Source organism: Bidens hawaiensis, unplaced genomic scaffold (assembly GCF_021521415.1).
Source record: "Bidens hawaiensis isolate Kalapana, Puna unplaced genomic scaffold, B.hawaiensis_p1.1 tig00036719_1, whole genome shotgun sequence".
Taxonomy (NCBI): Eukaryota; Viridiplantae; Streptophyta; class Magnoliopsida; order Asterales; family Asteraceae; genus Bidens; species Bidens hawaiensis.
In genome coordinates this window covers 149,866-175,268 of record NW_027505427.1, presented here as the reverse complement: position 1 = coordinate 175,268, position 25,403 = coordinate 149,866, and the positions used below count along the sequence as shown (strand labels likewise).

General features: G+C 32.7%; 2 protein-coding genes across 2 annotated transcripts in view; one reads left to right on the top strand and one right to left on the bottom strand.

Moving 5' to 3' along the window:
* Positions 1–4,148: 4,148 nt before the first annotated feature.
* LOC143613131 (UDP-galactose/UDP-glucose transporter 3-like) overlaps positions 4,149–25,403 on the top strand; it is a 114,799-nt gene continuing 93,544 nt past the window's right edge. The window contains exons 1-7 of the mRNA XM_077086926.1: positions 4,149–4,316; positions 6,794–6,891; positions 7,073–7,203; positions 7,638–7,668; positions 8,301–8,404; positions 8,548–8,669; positions 10,027–10,458. Of these exons, the coding sequence (XP_076943041.1) occupies positions 4,213–4,316; positions 6,794–6,891; positions 7,073–7,203; positions 7,638–7,668; positions 8,301–8,404; positions 8,548–8,669; positions 10,027–10,438 (1,002 nt within the window). The 5' untranslated portion in view covers positions 4,149–4,212 and the 3' untranslated portion in view covers positions 10,439–10,458. The remainder of the gene's footprint in view (positions 4,317–6,793; positions 6,892–7,072; positions 7,204–7,637; positions 7,669–8,300; positions 8,405–8,547; positions 8,670–10,026; positions 10,459–25,403) is intronic.
* Positions 13,357–18,024, bottom strand: LOC143613130 (transcription factor MYB124-like). The gene is made up of 12 exons (XM_077086925.1): positions 17,712–18,024; positions 17,548–17,594; positions 17,281–17,337; positions 17,113–17,185; positions 16,934–16,989; positions 16,667–16,846; positions 16,447–16,583; positions 16,219–16,343; positions 16,024–16,130; positions 15,336–15,490; positions 15,106–15,251; positions 13,357–14,139 (listed from the first exon to the last, which is right to left on the bottom strand). Exons 1-12 carry the CDS (start codon positions 17,868–17,870, stop codon positions 14,032–14,034), a joined length of 1,350 nt encoding a protein of 449 aa, XP_076943040.1. The 5' UTR covers positions 17,871–18,024; the 3' UTR covers positions 13,357–14,031.

The window sequence follows — 25,403 nt, the reverse complement described above, 5'->3', positions numbered from 1 at the left end:
CGAGCTCGAGCCGAGCCCAAACCGGAACAAAGCTCGTTTATTTATCGAGGCTGAGCTTAAGCTTTGTATGGGAAGCTCATTACATATTCGTCTCTGGTACAAAACCAAAATATCGTCTCCTTGGTATAAATTCGTCTCAAATTCCAAGACGGAATTTAAAGGCATATTTTTCAAGGTTTTTAAAATTTGGACGGATAAGTTAGGAAACATAAAAAAACCGTCCGTGAAGACCGCCTTTGAGATAATATTTATTGAGAAAATATCGACGGGTCCCTCAAGATTTTCAAAAATTTGGTCGGATTTTAAAAAATTCTTAAACGTGTCAAAATATAATTGGTCTATAAATTTGATAGGATATTATCTCAATGTGTCGCCTCATTCCAGATTATGTGGGCTATTTTGGGAATATTGAAGATTTATGGGTAAAACACATTTTCACTCTCTAGAAAATGGCTACTTTGGGAATTTTCTCTAACTAAAAAGCTCAAAGTAAGTTGGGCTTGTTCGAGCTCGAGCCGAGCCCAAACCTCAAACAAAGGTCGTTTAATTCTCGAGGCTGAGCTTGAGTTTTGTATGGAAAGCTCGTTTAAGCTTGTCGAGACTTGTGTATATTTAAGTTATACATTTTATTGGCTTGTATGTCTTAATTTCATGCTGCACAAGTGCACAACCGAGCTCGAGCCGACTTTGTCTCGTTTAAGGTACTACACGAACTCAAACCAAGCATAGAATCATTTAAGGGTTTTTCTCATAATATATAAAAAATAAAAAAATATATATATAAATTAGTTAATAAATAATAAACGATCAGAGCCAGAACTTGAAAATCGACTCACGAGCCAAGCTCGAGCGTTAATAGTATTCTGGGCGTTCACTATTTTTTGTTTCCTATCATAAGCTATACAAGTATTAAAAAGTATTATGGTGTTCACTACTTTATTTTTTGAAGTTAGTATCGTTAGAGTAACGAACATAACTAATACCTAAATATAATCAAGTTACCTCAACTCGTATGATTATAAAACAATCAATTAAAATTTATCGTCATTACCATACATAAGAACAAAAGGGTGGGTTTGAATTGGGATGAGTGGTGACATTTCAATTACATTAATTTTCCTCGTAATATACTGATCTTTGTTTTTGTTTCTTTGACGATGTTCTCGGTTTGTGCCGGGATCCTGCTTCGTGCTTGAGTCCCTCCTAGAACAACCAGTGGCGGATCTAGAAAAGAACTTCAGAAGTAACCTAATTTTTTTTATATTTTTTACCGTACATTCACTTAATGCACGGACATAAATAAAGTTAAACAAATACCTAATAGATTTTTCTTTTTCGGCTTTGTAAAGTTTGAACTCAAGTCATTACACATCTATTACTTTATCAAATGTTTTTCTTTCAACTACAATAACTAGACCATTGTTCTTATAATCATCACTCATTTAATTTGTGTAAATCCGTCTTGACAAATTTCAATTTAAAAAAACATCTTCCAACATCGTCTCAAACCTTTTTTGTCTTAATTCATTCAATGTTCATTTTGGTATGTTTAATAACTTAGCCGTTTCTAATAATTTTTTACTTTTTTAGGGTGTTTTGAGAGAGTATTTGTGTGACCTAAAATATCTTCAATCCAGTGTATATAAAAAACAAATTCAAGTTATTAAAAACTAGAAAGAATAGCTCACATAACCTTAATTTTGTAAATTAAAGAATTAATTAGAACTTTGAATTATATATTTAATTATCTAAAAGTTAAATTACTTAATTATATATGCTAGCATATGAATAAACATTCATACATAATTAAATTCACATATTTGAATAATAAAAGTACTTAGCAAAAAAAAAAAAAAAACCAAAACAAATGAAAGAAATCGTTAATCTTGGAAGAATATCAAAAGGACTTTTGGAAATTGTACAGTAAATTCAAGATATGATGCTTTTATGATATATAATAAAATAAAATAATGGAAAATAGGTTTTTTTTTTGTAAGTAGGTTATAGCCTTATAGGTGGGTTAACCCTTTATGTTTTAAAAGCCCACTTTAATCCATTTTCATATTACACTGTACATTTTCTTCAAAGTTTCAATAACAGTTCACCGGGCACCGCTTTATGGCCGGAAAATTTTTAAACATTTTTTTTCCTCTTTAAACTTCAAGGTTAAGGATTTTGAGGGGTATCCTAATGTTTGTTCAGGGGTAACCTATCCTTAAATTAGAGGGGAAAAACAAAAATTTAACACATTATCAAGAAAGTTGAGGGGTAACCAGGGTTACCTCTGGCTTCCATATAGATCCGCCCCTGAGAACAACGACTTTCCTTTTGTGTTTAGACCACTACACTCTTCAATTTTGAGAGTCTTGTTGTTCCACTCTTGCCAAACTATGTTGTCTTAACCATGCATACGATGGCTTCAAAGTTGGGCTTGGGCGTTTTCCCGGGAAACCATACCGTCGGTTTCCACTTGACAATCGTTGTGTCGCCACAAGACGTAAACTCAGGTTGGCTCGGGATCCGAACTGACAACCTCACAAGGCCTAACTCAAATCCTTTATTGTCATAATCCACCAAAAACGACACAAATGAGGATCAAACTTAGGTACCTAATAAAAAACCCAAAACTCATACCACAACGTTGCTGGGATCTCATTAAGTATATATAAAAATATAGAGAAAACACTATATAATAGTAACCAAGTTTCAAGTTTGTTCTAATTAAGTTACTCATATTTTGTTTTGTCTCAATCAGGTCACTCAACTTTCAGTTTGTCTCAATTAGATCACTTAAATTTCAATTTGTGTTCTAAAACGAAAGGGACAACTACTATGTTATCGTAAGTGATATTTACTGATAAAAATTGAAAAAATGTTGGTTTTAATGACGTTTTAGTTATTTATGAACATATGAAGGTAAAAAAGAGTATTATAACATATATTAAAAACTGAGTGACTTAATTGAGCTATAACTGAAAGTTGAGTGACCTAATTGAAACACATCGAAAGTTGAGTGACGACAAAATAAAATATGAATGATAAACTTGGTTATTATTCATTTATTCTACTTTCTACATAGTTATCCCAATCTATACTATATATAGTACACCAAACAAGGGCAAATTAAGATACTCATTTTTAAGTAATTTACAACACTTAAAGCATGAGGTACATGTGTTAGTAAGGGTAACCTTGTCTTTTAAACACAATCCATTCAACTTACAAGTTTGGTTCCTTATCTTTAACCATATTATGTTTTTAATTTAACTTGTAAACTAACTTCCCACCCATGATTTTTAAACGACTATAGCCTTTTCATACATTAATATTTTTATAAACAAATTGCACCACAAAAACGGGCATTTTATTCTCTTTAATTTGGATATGATATTGTTGTAAGTTTTTTTCATTTTAAATAAATTAATATGTTACGTAGGGGTGTTCAATGTCGGTTTTGATGGTTTTTAAGTTAAACTTGTGAGTCCAACCGTTAATACTGATTTTTTGTCGTCCAAAACGAAACTCAACCATTGAAAGTTGAAACCGAATCTTTACTAACGGCCTGGTTTCAGTTTGGTTTCACATTTTAAACTTTAATAATAAATTTAGTTTAAAATAATTAATAATTTAAATGTACCATCAATTTTAACTAAAAACCAACATAAATGATACTTGAGATGATCATAAATAAAAAATGATAACTTTAGCCACATAAATGGTAAATATTAATGGAAGATCTAGGACGTGAAATAATAACAACAAAGATTACAAAAGGAATCATATTGCAATTAGGTTAATTTACAGTCTTTTCTGGATTCATATGGCCGGTTGCCGATAAAAACCGCGAACCAACCGTTCACTACGTTTTGAAAACTTTGAAACCGACCAACAAACCGAAAGTAAAAAAGAAAAGGAAAAAAGAAGTCAAACCAATAACCGATTTAAACGATTTCAAGGTTTTAACCGAGCTATAAACACTTATATTTATACGTGATGAACAGATTTAAACACCCGCTGCATCGCGCGGGCACCCGTCTAGTATTATATACATGTAAAGTAATTAAATAAAAAAAGGAAGATATATAAGATCTCATACAAATACCAACCTATAAAATAAATTTTGGTAAAAAGAAACACGTCCCTGAGAATTCAGTTACGTTGGTTCGTTCGTTCAATCTCCGGCGAATATACGACGGATCTCCGTCCGCCCGTATGGCACACCGCGGCGGCACTCTCCGGCGTCTTCTGGAACTCACATTCTGCATCACCGGCATTTGGTCTGCTTATATTTATCAAGGCGTTCTTCAAGAGACCGTGTATGCCTCATATTATTATTATTATTAAGCCTCATTTTAAACCTAATTTATTCCTAATGATATCTTAATGTCAATTGCTTATGTTCGTATAACATGTGATCGATTTCACCGTACAGTTTTGAATTCTAGCTTGTGAGTTGTTTGATTTACGTTAAGTTGTTGAAGAATTTGAGAGTGTTTCACGTTAGATTTAGTTTAATTATTAAATTAAAGTATGAAATTAGGTTAGTCTAGCCTAATGTTAAGCATAGTTTTGCCTATTGATCTCATAATTCTGGTTGCTATTATGTTTTGTTCGTATAACATGTGACTTGTTTCACCGTATGATTTTGATTTCTAGCTTGTGACAACACGTTAGGTTTAGCTTAGTTTGAAATTAAAGTATGAAATCAGGTTAGGTTTAGTTTAATACTAAGCCTAATTTTGCCTATTGATCTCATAATTCCGGTTGCTTATGTTCATATTGTATATGATCGATCTTACCGTATGATTTTTGGTTTGTAGCTTGTGATAACTGTAGCTGTGACGATTGCTGTTTTATTTTTACAAAGTTGTTGAAGAATTTGATGGTGTTTTACGTTAGGTTTAGCTTAATTTTGAATTTAAAGTGTGAATCTAGGTTAGGGCTGTTGTTCTGAATTTCTGATACAGTTGAAGTATAGAATGATCAATATGATCTCATAATTCCGGTTGCTTATGTTCGTATTTTATGTGATCTGTCTCACCGTACGGTTTTGATATCTAGCTTGTGAGAACTCTAGCTGTGATGATCGTAGTTTGAATTTATGAAGTTGTTGAAGGATTTGAGAGTATTTTACGCTAGGTTTAGCTTAAATTTGAGAAGTTGTTGTGATAACTCTAATATTAAGCCTAGTTTTGTCTATTCATCTCATCATTCCGGTTGCTTATGTTTTGTTCGTATAACATGTGATCTGTTTCACTGTATGATTTTGATTTCTAGCTTGTGATAACTCTAGTTGAAGAATTCGACAGTATTTCACATTAGGTTTTGCTTAATATTTAGCCTAATTTTGCCTATTGATCTCATCATTCCAGTTGCTATTATCTTCGTATTGAATGTGATATGTCTCACAGTACGGTTTTCATTTCTAGCTTGTGATGATTGCTGTTAGATTTTAGCAAAGTTATTGAAAGATTTGAGAGTATTTGACGTGAAATTAGAGTATGAAATTAGGTTAGGTTTAGCCTTATATTAAGCCTAGTTTTGCCTATTGATCTCAATGTTCGTATAACATGTGATTTGTTTAACCGTACGATTTTGATTTTCTAGCTTGTGATGACTATAGTTGTGATGATCGTTGTTTGATTTTATGAAGTTGTTGAAGGATTTGAGAGCGTTTTACGTTAGGTTTAGCTTGATTTTGAAATTAAAGTATGAATTTTGGTTAGGGCTGTTTTATGATACAATTGAAGTATTGAATGATCATTATATCAGATTATGGCTGTATAAGAATCCATTGGAGATATAATAAGATCCTGTCACTTTAAAATTAAGGTATAACATTATGTTAGGGCTGTTTCTCTCTTACAGTTGAAGTATATAGGGCTGTAAACGAACCTAATGTCCGTGAACTGTTCGGTGGGAAATTCGTTTATGCACGTTTGATTAATAATGATTACCTAAGTGAACAAACACGAACAGAGGCCATGTTCATTCAATTGTGTTCGTGAATGTTTGATAACATGTTTGTTTGTGTCCGTTTATATTCATTAATGCTTGTTTGTTTATGTTTTTTCATTAAAAGTTTTTAATATATTTTAATGACTTTTCTAATCTTATCATGTAGGTTTAAGTGAAATTTTTTAGCCATAAGACAAAAATGTATATATATGAGTATTATACTATTATGTGATTAATTTATATGTAAAACTAACATATGAATATGAATACTAGAAAAAACACCAACAAAAATTTGCTAGCCGGAGCGAACCGTTGACACTGGCCAATCTCGATTAGCCAAATCAAATAAAACGTTGTTTGTGTTCATTTGTGTTCGTGAACCGTTTACAAACATTTTCATTTCCTTAAAGAACGAACATGAACAAGATATTTCGTCCGATTAGGTGTTCGTGAACTGTTTGCTTGTCCGATAAAAGCTTAATGAGCGTACATGAACAGGAGTACAAGACTTTGTTCGGCTAGATTCATTTACAGTTCTAGAAGTATAGAATGATCATTACATCAGATTATGTCTGTATATAATCTTTTGGCGGTATTGTATGCATCCTCTGTCACTTTAAACTTTGAGATTAATATTCATACACCTTAAACATGTTATTGATTTATCTAAAAGAACATATTGATGAGTGCAAAGTTCTATGATACCTTAGGCAAATCAGTGATCACACTTGATTATGTGATACCTTAGGCAAATCAGTATTTTACAGTTCTTTGACAACTTAGTGAGATTATTATTCTCTTTTGCTTTTTATTAATCTTTATTACTGATATTCAGGTCTACTAAAAGATTTGGCTCTAATAAGGAGAGATTTGAACATTTGGCATTCTTAAATCTAGCACAAAGTGCTGTTTGTTTACTATGGTCTTTCATGAGTGAGTAGTTTACTATACATTATGTTCATTTAATTACACTCTCATGAATTAAAAGTTTTATTAAAATTATAACCATTATGCTAATCTCTAGCCTGTATAAGTTCCCATTTTACTACAAACAATTGATCACTCTCTGAAACTTAGATGATGAATATACTTACAGTTTGTGGTTAATAAACAGTGATAAGGCTTTGGGGCAATCGTAAGGGTGGTCATGCTCCTTGGCGGAGTTATTGGAGTGCTGGAATTACAAATACAATTGGGCCAGCTATGGGAATTGAAGCCCTAAAATATATCAGTTATCCTGCTCAGGTATGTTAAATTTTTACCAGGAAATAATATTATACGATAATTCGTAGGATATTATATGAGAAAATCACAAAAGTAGCCATTTTTTAGTGCGTTATACCCCTATAGTCATGTCAGAACAATTTACGCGCATATAGTCATAAACCATGAGATACGCGAATGACGATGCATATGAGAATCTATACGCGATATTGGACTCTCAGTCGCATATCCCATGGCTAAATGAATGATTTATTTCTGACATGGCTATATAGGTATAACACAGTCAGAAAAATGGCTACTTTCATGATATTCTCATATTATATTATGATCCTTGATTAGTTTCCTAGTATAATTGGTTTAGCCTAAAATAGTAGTTTCTCACTCTCTTGTAACTCTATGTAATCATTTTCTAAACTGAGAATTTCATCACTTACCTGTTCATTATTTACTTGCAGGTCCTGGCAAAATCCTCAAAAATGATTACAGGTGATTTCTGGCTTTGTTTGGAAAAACCATTTATAGCATTTAATAACATATATATAAAACTAACCAAGTAAGCCATGGTATTCTAAATTATTGTTTTTTGCTTCCTTTTGCCATTAATTGAACTCTGAAGTTATTACCAGATAATTTTACATTATTACAGCAGGCTATTTTTTTCAAAACTTTTCTAAAAGTGGCATCTTGTTTGTTGTTTTAGTGTATATGTATAGTTGTATATATGTCATGTGGCATATGATATGACATTTGATAATTATTTTTAACTATTAAGTTTATAAAAAAGGTTCATTTTTCGAATTTGTAAACAGTTCTTTTAACAAGGACCACATCAAGAATGTATATGTTAATTATTAAAATCTGTAATAACATTAGTTAGGTTGCTAAAACTGAAACAAAAAGTATGAATTTCGTTTCAGGTTTTGCAAGTATTAGTGTTTTTTGGGATATTTGAAAGCTAAAAGCCAAATATAAATGCACAACTACAGTTTTTTAAAATTCCTTTTTAAATTTAACATTTTCTTTCTGTATCTTCTTCCACACACACATATCACTAAAACTTTGTCCTAATATCATGATTACAAGAATATTGACCACTTCATAACTTTTTGTTTACACAGTGATGTTAATGGGGACATTTGTTTATGGAATCAGATACTCTTTTCCTGAGTATCTTTGCAGCCTCCTTGTTGCTGGTGGGGTCTCCTTCTTTGCATTGGCAAAGGTAATAAACTAATAATACATATTTCAATTAATATTATTATTTTCAAAGGTATAAATATTTATTTTCTACCTGGTTTTCTTCTAAGAACTGCAAGCACTAGTATATTATTTAAATGAGTAAATACATGCATTTATATTACTCAGACTAGCTCCAAGACCATAAACAAGCTGGCCAATCCGAACGCGCCATTTGGATACGGGCTTTGTTTCTTGAACTTGGTGTTTGATGGTTTCACAAATGCTACACAAGATTCAATATCTGCAAGGTATTTATTAACAAGCTTTAACATTTCAATTTAGTAGAGGTGACAAAATATATCGGGAGTTGGATAATGGGTCAAAATGGTCAGAATCTGGATTGGTTGACCAGAAACACATTTTGTCCATTTAAAAAAATAATAATTATTAACATTTTGTTAATAATTAAAATACCATTCTTCAAAAAATGTGTTGATTTGGCCAAAAATAAATTGTATATGGGTTCATTCATTGGCGAAGTTTAATTGCCACCCCCGCCCCTCCCTGTTTTTTTGCACAGCAGTGTAAATTTACCCGTTTTCGGCCGGAAATTTTTATACGTAGTGTAAGTTTAGCCTTTTTCGGCTGAAAATTTGAGCCCCCACCCCCTCGTTTGTGAAATTTTGTATACATTTTGAGCCCGGCCCCCCCGGTGTCTCAATCCAAGCTTCGCCATTGGGTTCAGTTGCGTCATTTTAATTAAGCCAAATGGTCAAAACGGGTAACTTTTATATAGTTAACTTAAAAGCCGTCTAAATGGGCTAGCACTGCTCATGACCATTGTTTGTTTCCACCACATACTTGTTGTCATCAACACCATCGCCGCAGACCCCACTTCCACTTCCAACACCACCTCGTATTGTAGTTGTCCTTACACTACCGCCACCAGAAAATATAACGAGTGAACCTACTTTGGTACCTTTTTTATAAAACAACTCATTCCCATCAACTACATTTTGGCCTAAATCCGTTTTGACTCGAATAAAATTGATGATTTTTAATACGATCTGTTTTGGCCCAAACTCATTTTGCTTGGAACCCAAATTGACCCGAAATCATTCTGCTAAACCCGTTTTGATATTATTATTATAATAATACTTTTTTTGAATGAGCGTTGGAGGTTGCATGCATTAAAAATACACTTTAAGCAACTTTTGACCTATTCGACCCGTCTAGTTGAAAGCGGATTGCCCCGAAACGGGTTCTGTCAATTTTCTTTTCTGGAAATTTTGAATAATTAAATTGATTATTTTGGAGATCGTTGGCCTATTTTTTGATATATCAAAACTTTTTACAATAAATCACATTTTCTTATTGTAGCAATTTAGGAGATCTTTTGACCCATATTTTAAATAAAGCAATTTAGGAGGTTTTAAATGATTTGACCCATTTTCTATATAGCTGCATTTTTTCCTTTAACCAGTTTGACCCGTTTTCTATATAGCTGCATTTTTTCCTTTAACCAGTTTGACCCGTTAAATATAACATAACCCAAATCGTCCTATTCATAAGTAAACGGGTCAATATTGCCATCTCTACAACATTCAATATTAAAACTAAACCGTGTACAAAATATTCAACATTTACGCAATATTAACATTATAGGTACCCGAAAACAAATGCCTGGAATATGATGTTAGGAATGAACTTATGGGGTACAATTTACAACTTACTGTTCATGTTTGGTTATCCACAAGCAAGTGGATACCAAGCAGTTCAATTCTGCAAGAACAACCCCGAAGCGGCTTGGGATATCTTATACTACTGCTTATGTGGCGCCATCGGTCAAAACTTTATATTTTTCACAATTAGCCGATTCGGTTCGTTAACTAACACGACAATCACAACCACCCGGAAATTCGTTAGCATTGTGGTTTCATCATTGCTTAGTGGCAATCCTTTGTCTAATAAGCAATGGGGGAGTGTTGCTATGGTGTTTGCTGGCTTGTCTTATCAAATTTATCTTAAAAGGAAGAAAAAGGCTAAAATGATGAAAAAGAAAAAGAAATTTTTTTAATGGGAAATTATTAATTCTTTGTTTTGGGGGTGGTTTAGTTTTGTAGGTTTAATAGAGAAAGAAGTTGTAGTTATTTGACACATTTTTTTTAGAGTAATTTACTTATTTTTTTTAATTGTTTATTAGTCAATTGTAAGAGATATACTTTGAATGATGAATGGTTTTGGTGATTGTGAAAATGAAAGTTTTTGTTACTTGGTGCTTATTGTTGAACTTTCGAGACTATCTCTTGGCCCATACGTCCTTGTGTGTTAGAATTCTAGCGGATAAGACAAAGTATAAGGTGTGATCAAACCTCATAGCAGGGTGTAAACGAGCTGAGCCCGTGCTCGCTCGTTTCTAGCTTTATTTTCAAAGCTCGAGCTCGGCTCGTTTACAATTTATTAATTATTTTTATATATTTTTTCCTATTATAATTTTATATATAAAATAATATATATATTATTTAGTTATTTTTATTTAATTTTTTCATAACATTTTATATATATATATATATATATATATATATATATATATATTAATACTTACTAAATATATTCTTTAAAAATTATATAAATGACAAGCTCGTTTAGGCTCGCGGGCCGGCTCGAGCTCGAGAAGTGAAGCTCGAACTCGGACTCATTTATTAAACGAGCTTACTTTTAGGCTCGAGCTCTGGCTCGATCGAGTTTTTTAACGAGCCGATATTTGAGTAGCTCACGACAGCTTGGCTCATTTGCACCCCTACTCATAAGTCATGCTTTTTTATAATTTTGAGACTATTTTTGCCCGACCCCATAGGCAGCACCAAAACTCAATTAGGCGAACCAAGGTTAAGTTCGTCTTAGTTTGGCAAGACCTTAACCGACATCTTAGTTATGAGAGAGTTCATGTGAAACTAGTATCGGTGGCAATTCTTTTCATTTCCCAAGATATGATATGCAAATAGGTTTATGATTACCATGTCTAATTCATAAGTAATGCTCGGATTTTCATGTTTGTTTTGGCTAAGATGTTTAACCCGTTAACTAAACGCATCGTGTTCGGTGCGTATGGATAGTTGAATACACTCCAAAACCAAAATTAAAGATATAAGGTTTTACTAAATACTTTCAAGCTTCAAGCCATCGGTCAAACCAGTATACAATCTAACCACGCAAACCGAACCACATAAATCTCAAATTGATAATCGATAACATGTGAGTTGTTTATAGTGGTCTCAATACCTCATTCTTATTGGTATTATTTATTTTCTTTTTACAATTTCTCGTTTTGACAAAATATTTATCACTTAGTCTAGAGTAAAGTGTCATTTTCGTCCTTGTGGTTTGGCAAATAATGTGAATTTAGTCAAAAAAGTTTATTTTTTGCATATGGGCCTTCTGGTTTGTCCAAATTTGCAGTTTTAGTCCAGTAGTTTCAAATTTGCAATTTTCTTCCCTGTGGTTTTATTTTACTTGCAATTAAACTCGAATTCCCTAATCTCGTTAAGTCTGGTCATTAACCCATTTGTGTGCCCCTCATGTGACGATCAGTTTTGTCATTTTTCTCCCCAAATAAACCTCAGTCCTAATTCGCAACCCCCCTCACGTGAGGGGCTGAGGTGTATTTGGGGAAAAAGGAACAAAACTGCCCCTCACGTGAAAGGCACACTGATGGGTTTAACGACCAGACTTAACGAGTTTAGGGAATTCGGATTTAATTGCAAGTGAAATTAAACCATAGCAAAGAAATGTGCAAATTTGAAACTATTGGACTAAAAATGCAGATTTGGACAAACCAGAAGGATGAAAACCGCAGTTCACTGAAATAAGTATTATAATAAAGAAAGAGTGAAAAAACATGTCTACCCCTGACTTAACGATAAAATTTAACGGGGTTAGTGATTTAGATGTAAATGGCAGGAACTAGGAAACGTGGAGGGCCCACATACAAAAAATAAACTTTTTGAACTAAATTCGTATTATTTGCCAAACCACAAAAACGAAAATGACACTTTACTCCTTAGTTTAACTTTCCTTTAAAATGATATAAAAAATAATGTTGTTTGTCAAATCTTCCAAAAAAATCTTAAAGCACAATCAAAATCACTGGCATTCCATAATGTTTAGGACCCAATAATCATTAATATATTCTTTTAATAATAAAAAAGAAAAAAGAAAGTGCATACCCAATAGAAGCATGCTTTTAACATTTGTACTATTTTCCCTCCATTCTCTTATACTTTTACTTAAAAACTTCTATTCCAAAATTCAGTTTTTCTAAACCAATAACCCTTTAGTAACTTATACCCTATGCAATAAGACTTATACATCTCTTCAAAATTCCAATTTTACCCCTTTAAAAAGACCCAACTTTCTTTTTGGTCATTCTATCATCATCAAAGCTGACCAACTTATATACCCACACCTTCCCCACAACACAAATTCACCATTTTTAACCAAATTTCACACATACAAACACACCGAGACAAAAGCTTCAATCTTTCATCTCCAAGTAAGTTTCTTGATCCCTTTCTTTTGAGTCAGTTCAATTTAACTTCAACATTTCCCGTCACGGTTATTCACTATACGAATGTTACACTACTCGTATTGGATCGAAAATTCGAAAGTTCAAACCAAATTCATGTTAGAATTATGTTTAAACTTTGAGTTAACATCTAAACCGTATTCCAAATTAGGTTTTCGAATCAAATACAAATTTATGATTTTAAACCGATCAAACTTGTATACATACTTTTTTTATATTACTTATTTCTTCCTAATTTGGTTTATTGAAATTAACTTAAATATAAACCAAATTTGGATTTTTTAATCTCGGCTTGATTTTTCAAAATTTAATTCTAAATTAACTTTAGAAAATTCAAATTTTAAAATAATCTGAAAACCACTTTAATCAATTGTTTAAAATTATAATTCAAATTCTATTCGGATCCGAATTCACTTTCAAGAACACTGAAACTTGAATAACCGAACCGAAAACCGATAAAGGAAAACAAGTGCACACAAGAATCACTCTTTAAAACCAAACCATTGTATTATACCATACATTGCAATATAACAAAGCCTTACACCATAACACCTTGCTTCTACACACACACTAAAAAAACAAACAAATTGGAGTCCAATAATAATAATTGAACCTCCACACTCAATTCTATGTTTTCTACTACTACCCTATACCATTAAGGGTAATATTGTAAATATAGGCGAGTTGCCGATGTATAATTACACTCTGTAAAAAAAAGTAAAAAAAATTATGTTCTGTGCAGGATTTGGCATATTTTGAGGCCAAATATTTTATGTGAGAAATTACGAATATACCCTTTATTCGAAACCTCCCAAAAATTAACAAACGAAGACAACACGAGTCAACAAAACATACACACACGCACACATAGGAGATTTATGTTATTAGATATTTAGATCTACTTGTGGTTTCTAGAATGTACCGGAACATTCTAGAGCGTAGATTTCGATGCAGGTCTTGATCAAACCTTTTTTTGTAAAAAGTTAGAGGCTGAGGTTGACTGCAATGCAAATCCAGTTATATGAAGGAAAAAACTCTATGTGCTCTCAAAATCTGGATAGGGGTAGTTTGGGAATTTTTTTGCTTTAAAGGCAATGGAGAAGAGCTCTTTTGCAAGGTGGATGTGAGGTTTTGGTGCCTTGTTTTGGTGGAGTTGATTCCATTCCAAGTGTTTTTAGTAAAAAGCTCCTTTCCTGAAAAACAAACAATTTTTTTTAATGTCACAGTTTAATAAGGGTGCTAAATGGGTCGTATCTGCTGATTAACGGGTCAAATTACAACACGAACCTGAAATCATGTCAGACACGTTAACCAGAATACGACACAAATACTTGTGGGTTGACAAAAACACGAATTGTTTAGCTTAATTTTATTAGTATATTTTTGCATGATAATACTCTAAAACTTGCAACAAAAGATAAAGTTGTTTATAAAACAATTACGTTTAAATTATAAAAGTTGATGTTTAGTTTCTCTGTTAACTTTTAAATTTTGAAGTAAAATACCCAACCATTTCAGATTATTACATAAGCATATTTAAATTTATGAAATAAAAACCCAATTTTTATTCAGTTTTACGATAATCATTTGCAGCACTGATAATAACAGAACTAGGAAACCATAACTTGATTTTTATGGTTTTTCTAAGAACACACTGACATGAACAAAACCCTTCATGGGCTTTGCTGTATGAACACAAATGGTCCATTTTAGATTATGCACCTTTTCGGGCTTTGAATTTTACAAAGGTTTTTATACAAGTACATCACAAAAATAATCATTTTCTTTGGTGTGTCAGAAATTAAACCATTTAGCCATGAAATACGCAACCAAGAGTTGACGATCTACTTTCTCGTGTATCAAATTTTTATCCGTTTAATAAACAAACAAACGGATGAGATACGCGAAACCATATCATGTATAGATTTGTCTGTGTATTATTTCTGTATAGATTTGTGTATGTATTATTATTCGAGTACAACATGAGATATTTAGGATTTAGGCGGGTAAAAGTAGATACGTGAAGAAAGATTTGAGTATCTCATGGCTAGACGCATGAAATTGTTTTGACACTCGACAAAATGGTTACTTTTGTGATTTTCTCTCGTTATAATGTGGCTTTAAGTATTAAGTGGTTTTTAAACGCGCGTTTAACTTACACTTTCTGAAAACTGTGGGCTCGGGATCCCTGCAGCCATTGATTTAAACATTGGAGTTACTTGAAGTGGTGAATTAAACTCCGAACTTGGCAAAGGACATATGACATCAACACCGCTATCAAATTCACCACAAGGACCTAAAATATCTTTTAACAAAAACAAAACATAAGTTTAGAATTATCGTCACAAACGCCAAAACGATGAAAAAATAGAAGAAATGAGGAATTTACCTTGGCTTGTTGTTGATTCAGGTTTTATATTACTTTTATCATCAACAATAATATTATCTTGAATCGGTTCTATTTTTTCAATCGCTTGAGGAAGAATTGTTGACCCTGTACTGTAATCAGAACCGTCTGGAGATCCTTGATATAAATCTAGTTGCCTGCGCAAATTAACACAAGTTCAATATAAAGCGTGATTTCATATATACGCATGCAAAACTAAAATACCATATATGCCCTTACAAAGTAGTTAAAATTTCAAATATACTGAATTCATTAATAACATTTTTATAAATTACCATTTTACCTTTATATTTTCAAAACTTTAAAATTTCATATATGCCCATCTTTAACTTAAAAAAAATAAATAAATAATTATTCACCTGTTATGAGCTGAAAATTTTTACACATTTTTTCCTTAAATTTTAAAATTTCATTATTAAACATCTATCTTATCATCGATGTCGATCAAAAAATCCATATATAAAATAGGTTTTAAACAAATATAATGGAACAAGGTAGAATAGTCATTAAATAAAAATTCCTCAAGTTGGGCGTATATAATATTTTTAGTTTTGGTTGAGTATACATGAAATATTTCAAGTTTGTAAGGGTATATTTAAAATTAATCCTTAAAATGAAATGTTTATTGATCATTGCAAGTGAAATTCCAATTATGCCCCCTATATACTACCTCCAAGACTGTTGGCTGCCTTCATCACAACTTTTAATGTCCATATCAGAAGCGTTTAATCCATGAGCATCGTTTTCTTTTGATTGTTTTAGAAAATCTTGAACAACCTGAAATATACATATACATATGATTAAACAACTTATTTATACATTTTTAACAAAAAAAATAAAATAAAATAACGAAAAATCCTTTCACCTTGCAAGCGTCTTCATAACTCTCGTTTGTTTTCTCGGTATTAACTTTAGCCGCCAATGAGCTAAGCAGTTCCGCTTGTTGAAGCAATGCAATAATCTTTGGATCATCTTTCTTAAGAAATGTTCCTTTAAAAACATTAATCATTAGTTACTTTACTGAAACTGAAAATATTATATTTTAAACAACTTCACTTTTTATTACTAAAAAGTTTCTTGCATGGCAAATTACCATCTTTCGACACCTCGGCACTTTTGGGAGGAAGTTGAGTTATAGGTGTGTTGATGTTATGGCATTTCTGTAATATCACGGTAAATGGAGGTCTAAGTTGCTGGCCGTCGTCTATTGCATCGGGGATATGTTTCCTCCTGAATAAGAATAATGCCATTATTCTTTAAAATATGTTCTTGAGTTTTTAAATGTTAAAAATATGATCTTGAGTTTAAAATACCTTATCTTGGAAGGAGACATGGAAGCTTCTAGAACCGTTTCTGAATCTTGAACACTTTGAAGTCGGGTCCTTTTGTTGTTCGTTGCGGTGTAAAATTTGTTGTTCTCTTTTGCTAACGCTTCGCTCTTTACCTTCTTTTTACACAAAGTGGAGAACCGGTTTTTAACCGCATTATCCGTCCTAGTTAAGACGTTTAATAATCTTATTAAAACTTATTGTTTTTATTAAAAGTTTGGTAATAAAAAGATGGTGTAGAACATTATTTACCTGCCCGAAACCACTTTTGCTATTTCAGTCCATCTGTTGCCGAAAATCTTTTGAGCCTGCAAACCATCTCCTTAAATCAGTGTTAAAAAAACATAATTTACAACAACTGTTTAATGTTACAATGACGACAATGATGTCATAAATTTGAAGTAGAAAAAAATATATTTTTATAGCTTTACCTCGCATAAAAGCATGTCTTCCTCTTGTGACCAACCTCCTTTCTTGAAATCAGAATTCAAATAAGTAAACCATCTGTTATATTAACATATACCCGTATCAAGATTTTGCAAATAGTACCGTAAAATAAGAAAAAATATCGAATCTTGAAAAATATTTTTTTTTTTTACCTTCTTCTGCATTGCCGTGTACTTTTATCTTTGAATTTAGATGCAACAATAGCCCAACTGCACACATGACACTCATCATCAATACATATTCAAAATTTCAAATAACTTTTAACGGATCGATCATCAATAGATTTTTAAACAAATTTATGAAACTTGAAGAAATTAATCCAATCATCATTATATATTCAAACTTTAATTTTTTTTAACGGATCGATCATCAATAGATTTTCAAACAACTTTATGAAAATTCAAGAAACAAAACCGTACTTGTCGGTTCCATGGATACCAATCTGTTCCCTCAATATATCATCTTCCTGAAACACAAACAAAAGGATCATAAACAACAACACAGATTGCAAAAATATTTATAATAATAATAATAATAACAATAATAAAGAGCTTCAATCAATTGATCAAAATTCAAAACTAACCTCTTGAGACCAAGAAACTATATGCCTCTCTTTCTGCTTCTGAACTTCACCACCACCATTACCATTACCATCACCATCACCATTATTATTATTACTTTTATTAATATTATTATTACAACTACTAGTACTCCCACAACCTTTGTTCTTCATATTTTGCATCTTTCACCAACTGCTTTACCCAAAAATCCTATCTTTCGCATACTAAAGCACACAACCGCTTTAAATCTTTCCAAAAAACCACAACAAAAGATGATTTTATTAAAATCCCCAATTTTTAATCTTTTTTGAAGCAAACACTTTAAAACCCCTTAATCCACAAAGCAATCCAATTCATTCATCCATTCGCCTTCGATTCGATACCAAGTCAAGATTCAAACACCCTTTAAGCCCTAAAACCACACAAACATTAAAAACCTTGTATTAACAAACTGATTAAAAATCAATCACAAACCATAAAAATCTTAATTTTCCTACACAAACTCTTTTAAACTTTATAAATCCACAACAAAAGATAAATTTAAAAAAAAAAACTTTTTTTTTTAATCTTTTTAGGGCAAAATCTTTAAACCAACAAATGAATCCAATTCATTCACACATACATTTGCCTCCGATTCGATACCGAATCAAGATTCAAACACCCTTTAAACCCTACAATAACACAAACATTATAAACCTTGTATTAACAAACTGATTAAAAATCAATCAGAAACCATAAAAATCTTAACTTTCCTACACAAACTCTTTTAAACTTTATAAAATCCACAACAAAAGATATTTTTTTTTTTTAAAAAACAACTTTTTAAAAAAATCTTTTTAGGGCAAAATCTTTAAACCAACAAATCATTCCAATTCATTCATGCATGCATACATTCGCCTCCGATTCGATACCAAATCAAGATTCAAACACCCTTTAACCCCTAAAACCACACAAACATAAAAAAACCTTGTATTAACAAATTGATTAAAATCAATCACAAATCATAAAAATCTTAACTTTCCTACACAAACTCTTTAAACTTTATAAAATCCACAACAAAAGATAATTTAAAAAAACACTCTTTCTTTTTAATCTTTTTAGGGCAAAATCTTTAAACCAACAAATCAATCCAATTCATTCATACATACATTTGCCTCCCAATTCGATACCAAATCAAAATTCGAACACCCTTTAACCCCTAAAACCACACAAACATAAAAAAAAAACCTTGTATCAACAAACTGATTAAAAATCAATCACAAACCATAAAAATCTTAACTTTCCTACACAAACTCTTTTAAACTTTATAAAAATCACAACAAAAGATTATCTTTTCTTAAAAAAAACATATTTTTTTTCTCTTTTTAGAGCAAAATCTTTAATACCCTTAAACCAACAAATCAATTCAATTCATTCATACATACATTTGCCTCCGGTTCGATACCGAGTCAAGATTCAAACACCCTTTAACCCCTAAAACCACACATACATAAAAAAAAACCTTGTATCAACAAATTGATAGAAAATCAATCACAACCCATAAAACACCTTAACTTTCCTACACAAACTCTTTTAAACTTTATAAAAACCACAACAAAAAATAATAAATAAATAACCATTTATTTATCTTTTTACTGCAAAATATTTAAAACCCAAAATCAACAAATCAAATCACACAACAAATTAATTCAAAAAAACAATTTATTTCTCATTTTAGGGAAAAATCTTGAAAACCCAAAATCAACAAATCAAATCAATCCAATTCATTGATTCAATACCTTCAAAACTTGTTAATTGAATCAAGTATCAATCAGCCTCAAAAGCCCTAAAATCCCACAACAAATTGATTGGAAAAAAAAAAACTTTAATCACAAACCCTAATTAGACAGATCTGGGTGAAATGAATGAAATTGAATTGGGTAAAATGAAATTGAAGATATGGGTATGTGAAATTGATAAATGATACCTGGAAATATGAAGAGAAAAAAGTGGGTGGTGTAGTGGGGTTAATGAGCGCGGGGATGAGTGAGAGTTTGAAATATTGACGCTGAAATCCACAATGAAAGAAAATAATAAAAAGGTGAAAGAATCAGTAATTATTATTATTATTATTGTTATTAAGGGAAAATTCTCCAAATAATCAAAAGAAGGGAGAGAGAAAAAAAAGATCATAAATTTGTCCATATTCTCAAACTAACTCATTAAATATTGTACTGAGCCGACGCTTTGAGAAAATAAACAACGAGATTTTTCAACCAATGAAAAGTTGACATGTGAAAAGCATCTGACACACCAAACAAGATTTTTAAAAATCTCGTGGTTTCCGACCATATTTTTAACTTAAATCACTTTTTATAAAACAGTCTATCAAGACGGTTTTTTTATGTTTCTTGTCTGGTCAGTTCATATTATATTTTTCTTGAAAGACGAAATAAAAAAAGCTCAACTCTCAAGAAAAATATAATATGAACTGACCAGACAAGAAACATAAAAAAAACCGTCTTGATAGACTGTTTTATAAAAAGTGATTTAAGTTAAAAATATGGTCGGAAACCACGAGGTGTGTCAGATGCTTTCCAAATGTCAACTTTTCATTGGTTGAAAAATCCCCCCGTTTATTTTCCCAAAACGTCGGCTCAGTACATATTTAGTGTGTTAGTTTGAGAATGTGGACAAATTTAGGATCTTTTTTTTCCTCTATCTTCTTTTGGGTTATTTTGGGAATTTTCCCTATTATTAATTAATTAATGGGTTTCTTGTTTTTTGTTTTTTTACCAACGAACCGAAAGAGACCTGGTCCGTGTTCACCCGTTACGTTTTTACAACCATGCTGGAATACACTCATCTTCCGATCCGAGGAAAACCCTCACCTGAGACCAACGCTCGTGAACACTCGTCCGAAGACAAAACAGTGCGGTGAGTTAACAATAAACCTAGGGTTGTAAACGAGTCGAGCCACTTGTGAGCTACTCGAGATCGTCTTGTGAAAAAACTCGATTGACCTGAGCTTAATCGAGCTTGTCATTTATATAATTTTTAATGTATATATTTAATAGTTATAATATACATAGAATTATTATAGGAAAAAATAATTATAAATAAATAAAATTAATTAATAAATAGTAAACGAGCCGAGCTCAAGCTTGAGCTCCGTGTGAGTTAAACGAGTCGAGGCCGGCCACAGCTCGTTTGCACCCTTATGTAAAATCCGTTAAATTCAGGGATTCAACTAATAAACGTCACTTATTCAGATAGTCTCTCTCTCATTATCACCCAGTGTCATCGAAACTAAACAATAAGGGTAAAAATCAAACATGAATTAAAAAAAACTCACTTACCATTTCATTGACACCTCATTGCATTAATGGTGTGTTGTTACCATTGTTGTTATTATTCTTATTATTGTTATTGAGGTTTACGCTCCGGGAGATGACGGTGAAAGAATCACTATTTCATGTGACATCTGTAAATGTGAATTTTAAATCAAGAAATGTGTAGATGAAGATACTATCATGTATTCATTAAATAACATCACATTTTAATTAATTATTTTGTTTCATATTCAAATAAAAATAACAATAATTACTAGTTTTGAGAATTTGTGTGTTGAATCAATATGTATATGTAATTATGTGTTTTTCGTATCCTTTAACATAATATTGATTTAAAAAATATATCATTTTTGTATGCGCGTAAAATTTATATATTTTACATTTATGCGGATTTTTTATTTTAAACTGTAGAAGTCGATCGGGTCGTCTAAACAAGTCTTCAGGTCCTGAATTGGTTTGAGATTTTTACCGTTAGGTTATCAATGTCAGTTCGATGATGATTTGAAACTTGAAACATGTGTAAATCAAACTAGTAGTTTAACCTAATTTTAACTTGTTTTTTTTTTATTTTTATTGTTTATTCAAATTTAAAGCTCTCATATAATTCACATACATAACACCCAAAAATGTAGCTAATACCCAGGGGCGTCTTGGAGGGAGTACAAGACTCATTATGTAACTAATTATTTAGAGCTCGAAATAATTTAAGCCCATAATAAAATTTTGTTATTTTTATCACAATTATTGTCAATATTTGGGAAAAATAGAAAGAAAGAAAGTTGTATGTTAAGACTCATGCTTTTATACCTATATGAGTCACCCGAAATTTTATAAACGACCCTAAACACTAATACTTGATATAAAACACTCGCTATGAACTCAATTTCTACATGCACAATTAACATTATATTTGTCCAAGATATTATAAGAAATATATCTTATTAACATATTTACAAGCCTAAAATATTATAAGAAATATATCTCACAATGTAGAGTACATTCTATGAATAATATTTTTTTATTATAGGTACACACTACACCTATACAATCATAATTGTCGTCAATGAACGGGTTGGGCATGCTTTGTCGTGCAAATAAATATATAAATTGTATTTTATATAATTTGTCTTTTGCAGTCCTACTATTATTAGGCTGCCCTCTACGAGGGGGGTTTCGAAGCTCCTCCACCATGCCACGTCAGTGCTACGTAACCACCGGAGGCATCAAAACTTCATCCAATAATGTCCCGCTATGGTAAAAATCCCTCTTCCGCGCCCATTATATATATATATACACATATGTATGTATGTTTGTGTGAGAGATAGAGAGAGGGCCCACTAAAAACCCCTCTTTCGCGCCCAGCTTTGCAACCACCCTGAGCACCAGTGCCCCACCACCAAGGGCGCCCCTTGGTGATGTTGAGCGCCCAATGGCGCCGGCCAACTCAGCCAACCCCGCCCCATAGCGGGTCGCCTTAGTATTATTATTATTTGATGTGCACAATGGACTTTTTTTAGCTAACGACTTTTTGTGTGTGTTAGGTAATCGCACTTTCTAATTTGGAGAGTCATGTTTCTCTATTTGGTCAGATTATGTGTCTTTAATCGGACTCACGCTGGCTTAGTTTGGCTTGGGCGATTCCCCGAGAAATCAAACCACTAGCTGCCACTTGACAGTAGCTGTCCCACCACAAGAGTATAACTCTCTGGCGTAACACACGATGGAACTGAAACCCGGGTGGGCTTGGGATTCAAACTGGCAACCTTGCAAGGCCTAAATTTAATCCTTTATTTTCAATATACACCCAAAGTGCCAGAACTAAGAATCGAACTTGGGTCTTCATTGAAGAACCCAAATTTTCTACGACTAGACCACACGTGGGGTATTGCACAAGGGATTTTATTAGTATAAAACTGAATTAAATAAAACCGTAATTTAAATACAATATTTTGGATAGTTATGGGCAAATAAAGCATATTCGGTAAAATTTCACTCACATAGTCAGAGCATAAGTTGTCGGGAGGGTTTGAGAGGGTAGAACGATGTAACATCCCGGTTTCTAGTTTCGATTAATAAATGAAAATACGAGTTATTATGAGTCGGGCTAGTGTTGGGTTAGATGGATTTATGGACTTGGGTTATAAAAGAAAGAAGGAAAGACCATGGGCTTAAGCCCATAATCCATAATTATATAAGTCATAATTACCCATTAATCATTCATTTCACACATATTGCATACACCACCAAAACACACACTTAAGCTCTCTCTCTAATTCTCTCCTTATCTTAGCCGAATCAAGAAGGAAATCGAACACCGACCCGAGGTAATAATAGTATGATGTTGTATGAACTTAAACACGTATAACTCTCTGGCGTAACACACGATGGAACTGAAACCCGGGTGGGCTTGGGATTCAAACTGGCAACCTTGCAAGGCCTAGATTTAATCCTTTATTTTCAATATACACCCAAAGTGCCAGAACTAAGAATCGAACTTGGGTCTTCGTTGAAGAACCCAAATTTTCTACGACTAGACCACACGTGGGGTATTGCACAAGGGATTTTAGTAGTATAAAACTGAATTAAATAAAACCGTAATTTAAATACAATATTTTGGATAGTTATGGGCAAATAAAGCATATTCGGTAAAATTTCACTCACATAGTCAGAGCATAAGTTGTCGGGAGGGTTTGAGAGGGTAGAACGATGTAACATCCCGGTTTCTAGTTTCGATTAATAAATGAAAATACGAGTTATTATGAGTCGGGCTAGTGTTGGGTTAGATGGATTTATGGACTTGGGTTATAAAAGAAAGAAGGAAAGACCATGGGCTTAAGCCCATAATCCATAATTATATAAGTCATAATTACCCATTAATCATTCATTTCACACATATTGCATACACCACCAAAACACACACTTAAGCTCTCTCTCTAATTCTCTCCTTATCTTAGCCGAATCAAGAAGGAAATCGAACACCGACCCGAGGTAATAATAGTATGATGTTGTATGAACTTAAACACGTTAGATATGGTCACGAAACGACGAGCCGACACCGTTAAACCGTTTAAGTCATGAGATTCGGATGGAATCGGGTATAAACCGAACCTAAGATGAGCTTAGGGATCACCCTAGCTCAAATCTGAATCGAACGGGGCGAGAAACGGTTTTTTCCGGCGAAACCGCGTTTTTCCGGCGACGGCGCCGGATAGGTGTACGAGGAAAAGGGAATGTCAGAGAATGTTTCTGACATTTTCTGACCTAACCCTAATTCGTTAACGGAGAGTTAACGAACTAGGGGTAATTCGTCTGATGATTCGTTAAAGGAAGCCTAACGAACTAGACCTGGTTCGTGTTCAAATTCGTTAAGGATAAGATAACGAACTAACTACCAGTTCGCTTTGACCATCGTCAAAAGAGATAACGAATTGGAAGGTCCAATTCGCTACATGGACTGGTTCGTTATATGGACTGATTCGTCAAATGACCAATTCGTTAGAGGGTCCAAATCGTTATAAGGACCAGTTCGTTATGATAACCCAATTCGTTAAGAACCAAGTAACGAACTAGAAGTTTGATGGAATGACAAAACAGTCCATGGACTTAAGAAGAATGGTTTAATTACAAATAAACCCTTGGACTTTATAAGTTAGTGAATTGGAAAATAAATTAAAATCCTAATGGAAAATGTGTTAAAACAGTTAATGAAAATAAAATTTTTCCAAGCTGACCTGGCAGTTTAACCCCAGCCAGGGGCTCTGCCTCTTGGACCCCGCTAGGGGTTGCCGCCCCTAGAACCCTGCTGCCAGGGGCGCTGCCCTGGACCCCCGTTCGTTGTGGGTTATATAAAGATAGAAATACAATATGAGTAGCAATAGTTAATTAATACATGTAATCATTATACAGTTAGTCGCGCACAACTCAAGAAATGAATAACTATTAACGGTGAACGTAACCGCATTCAGGTGAGTTCTAGCCCCATTCCTTGTTATGTTTTCGGGGCTGTGTGCATACTTAATGTGATTAGTTAATACCCTTATCCTAAGATATAAGTGTATGCCATATATGTATTATGTGAAGGATGTGAATGATTGATTGTCGGTGTGTGAACGATCTTCGGATATTGCACGTATTGGCAAGTTATGATTATGGATATAATGTTGTGTATAATGTATGAATGATATGTACGTATGTTATGAATGAACGTAAGAGATAGCCAGGTACAGAAGAAAGGGACTGAGCCCTAATAATACTTAAGGCAGAAAGGGACCGAGCCCTAATAATACTCAAGGCAGAAAGGGATCGAGCCCTAATAATACCCGAGGCAGTAGGGCGTAATGCTCTTTAAAACATATAAGTATGTAAAGTATTGATAGATGCAAA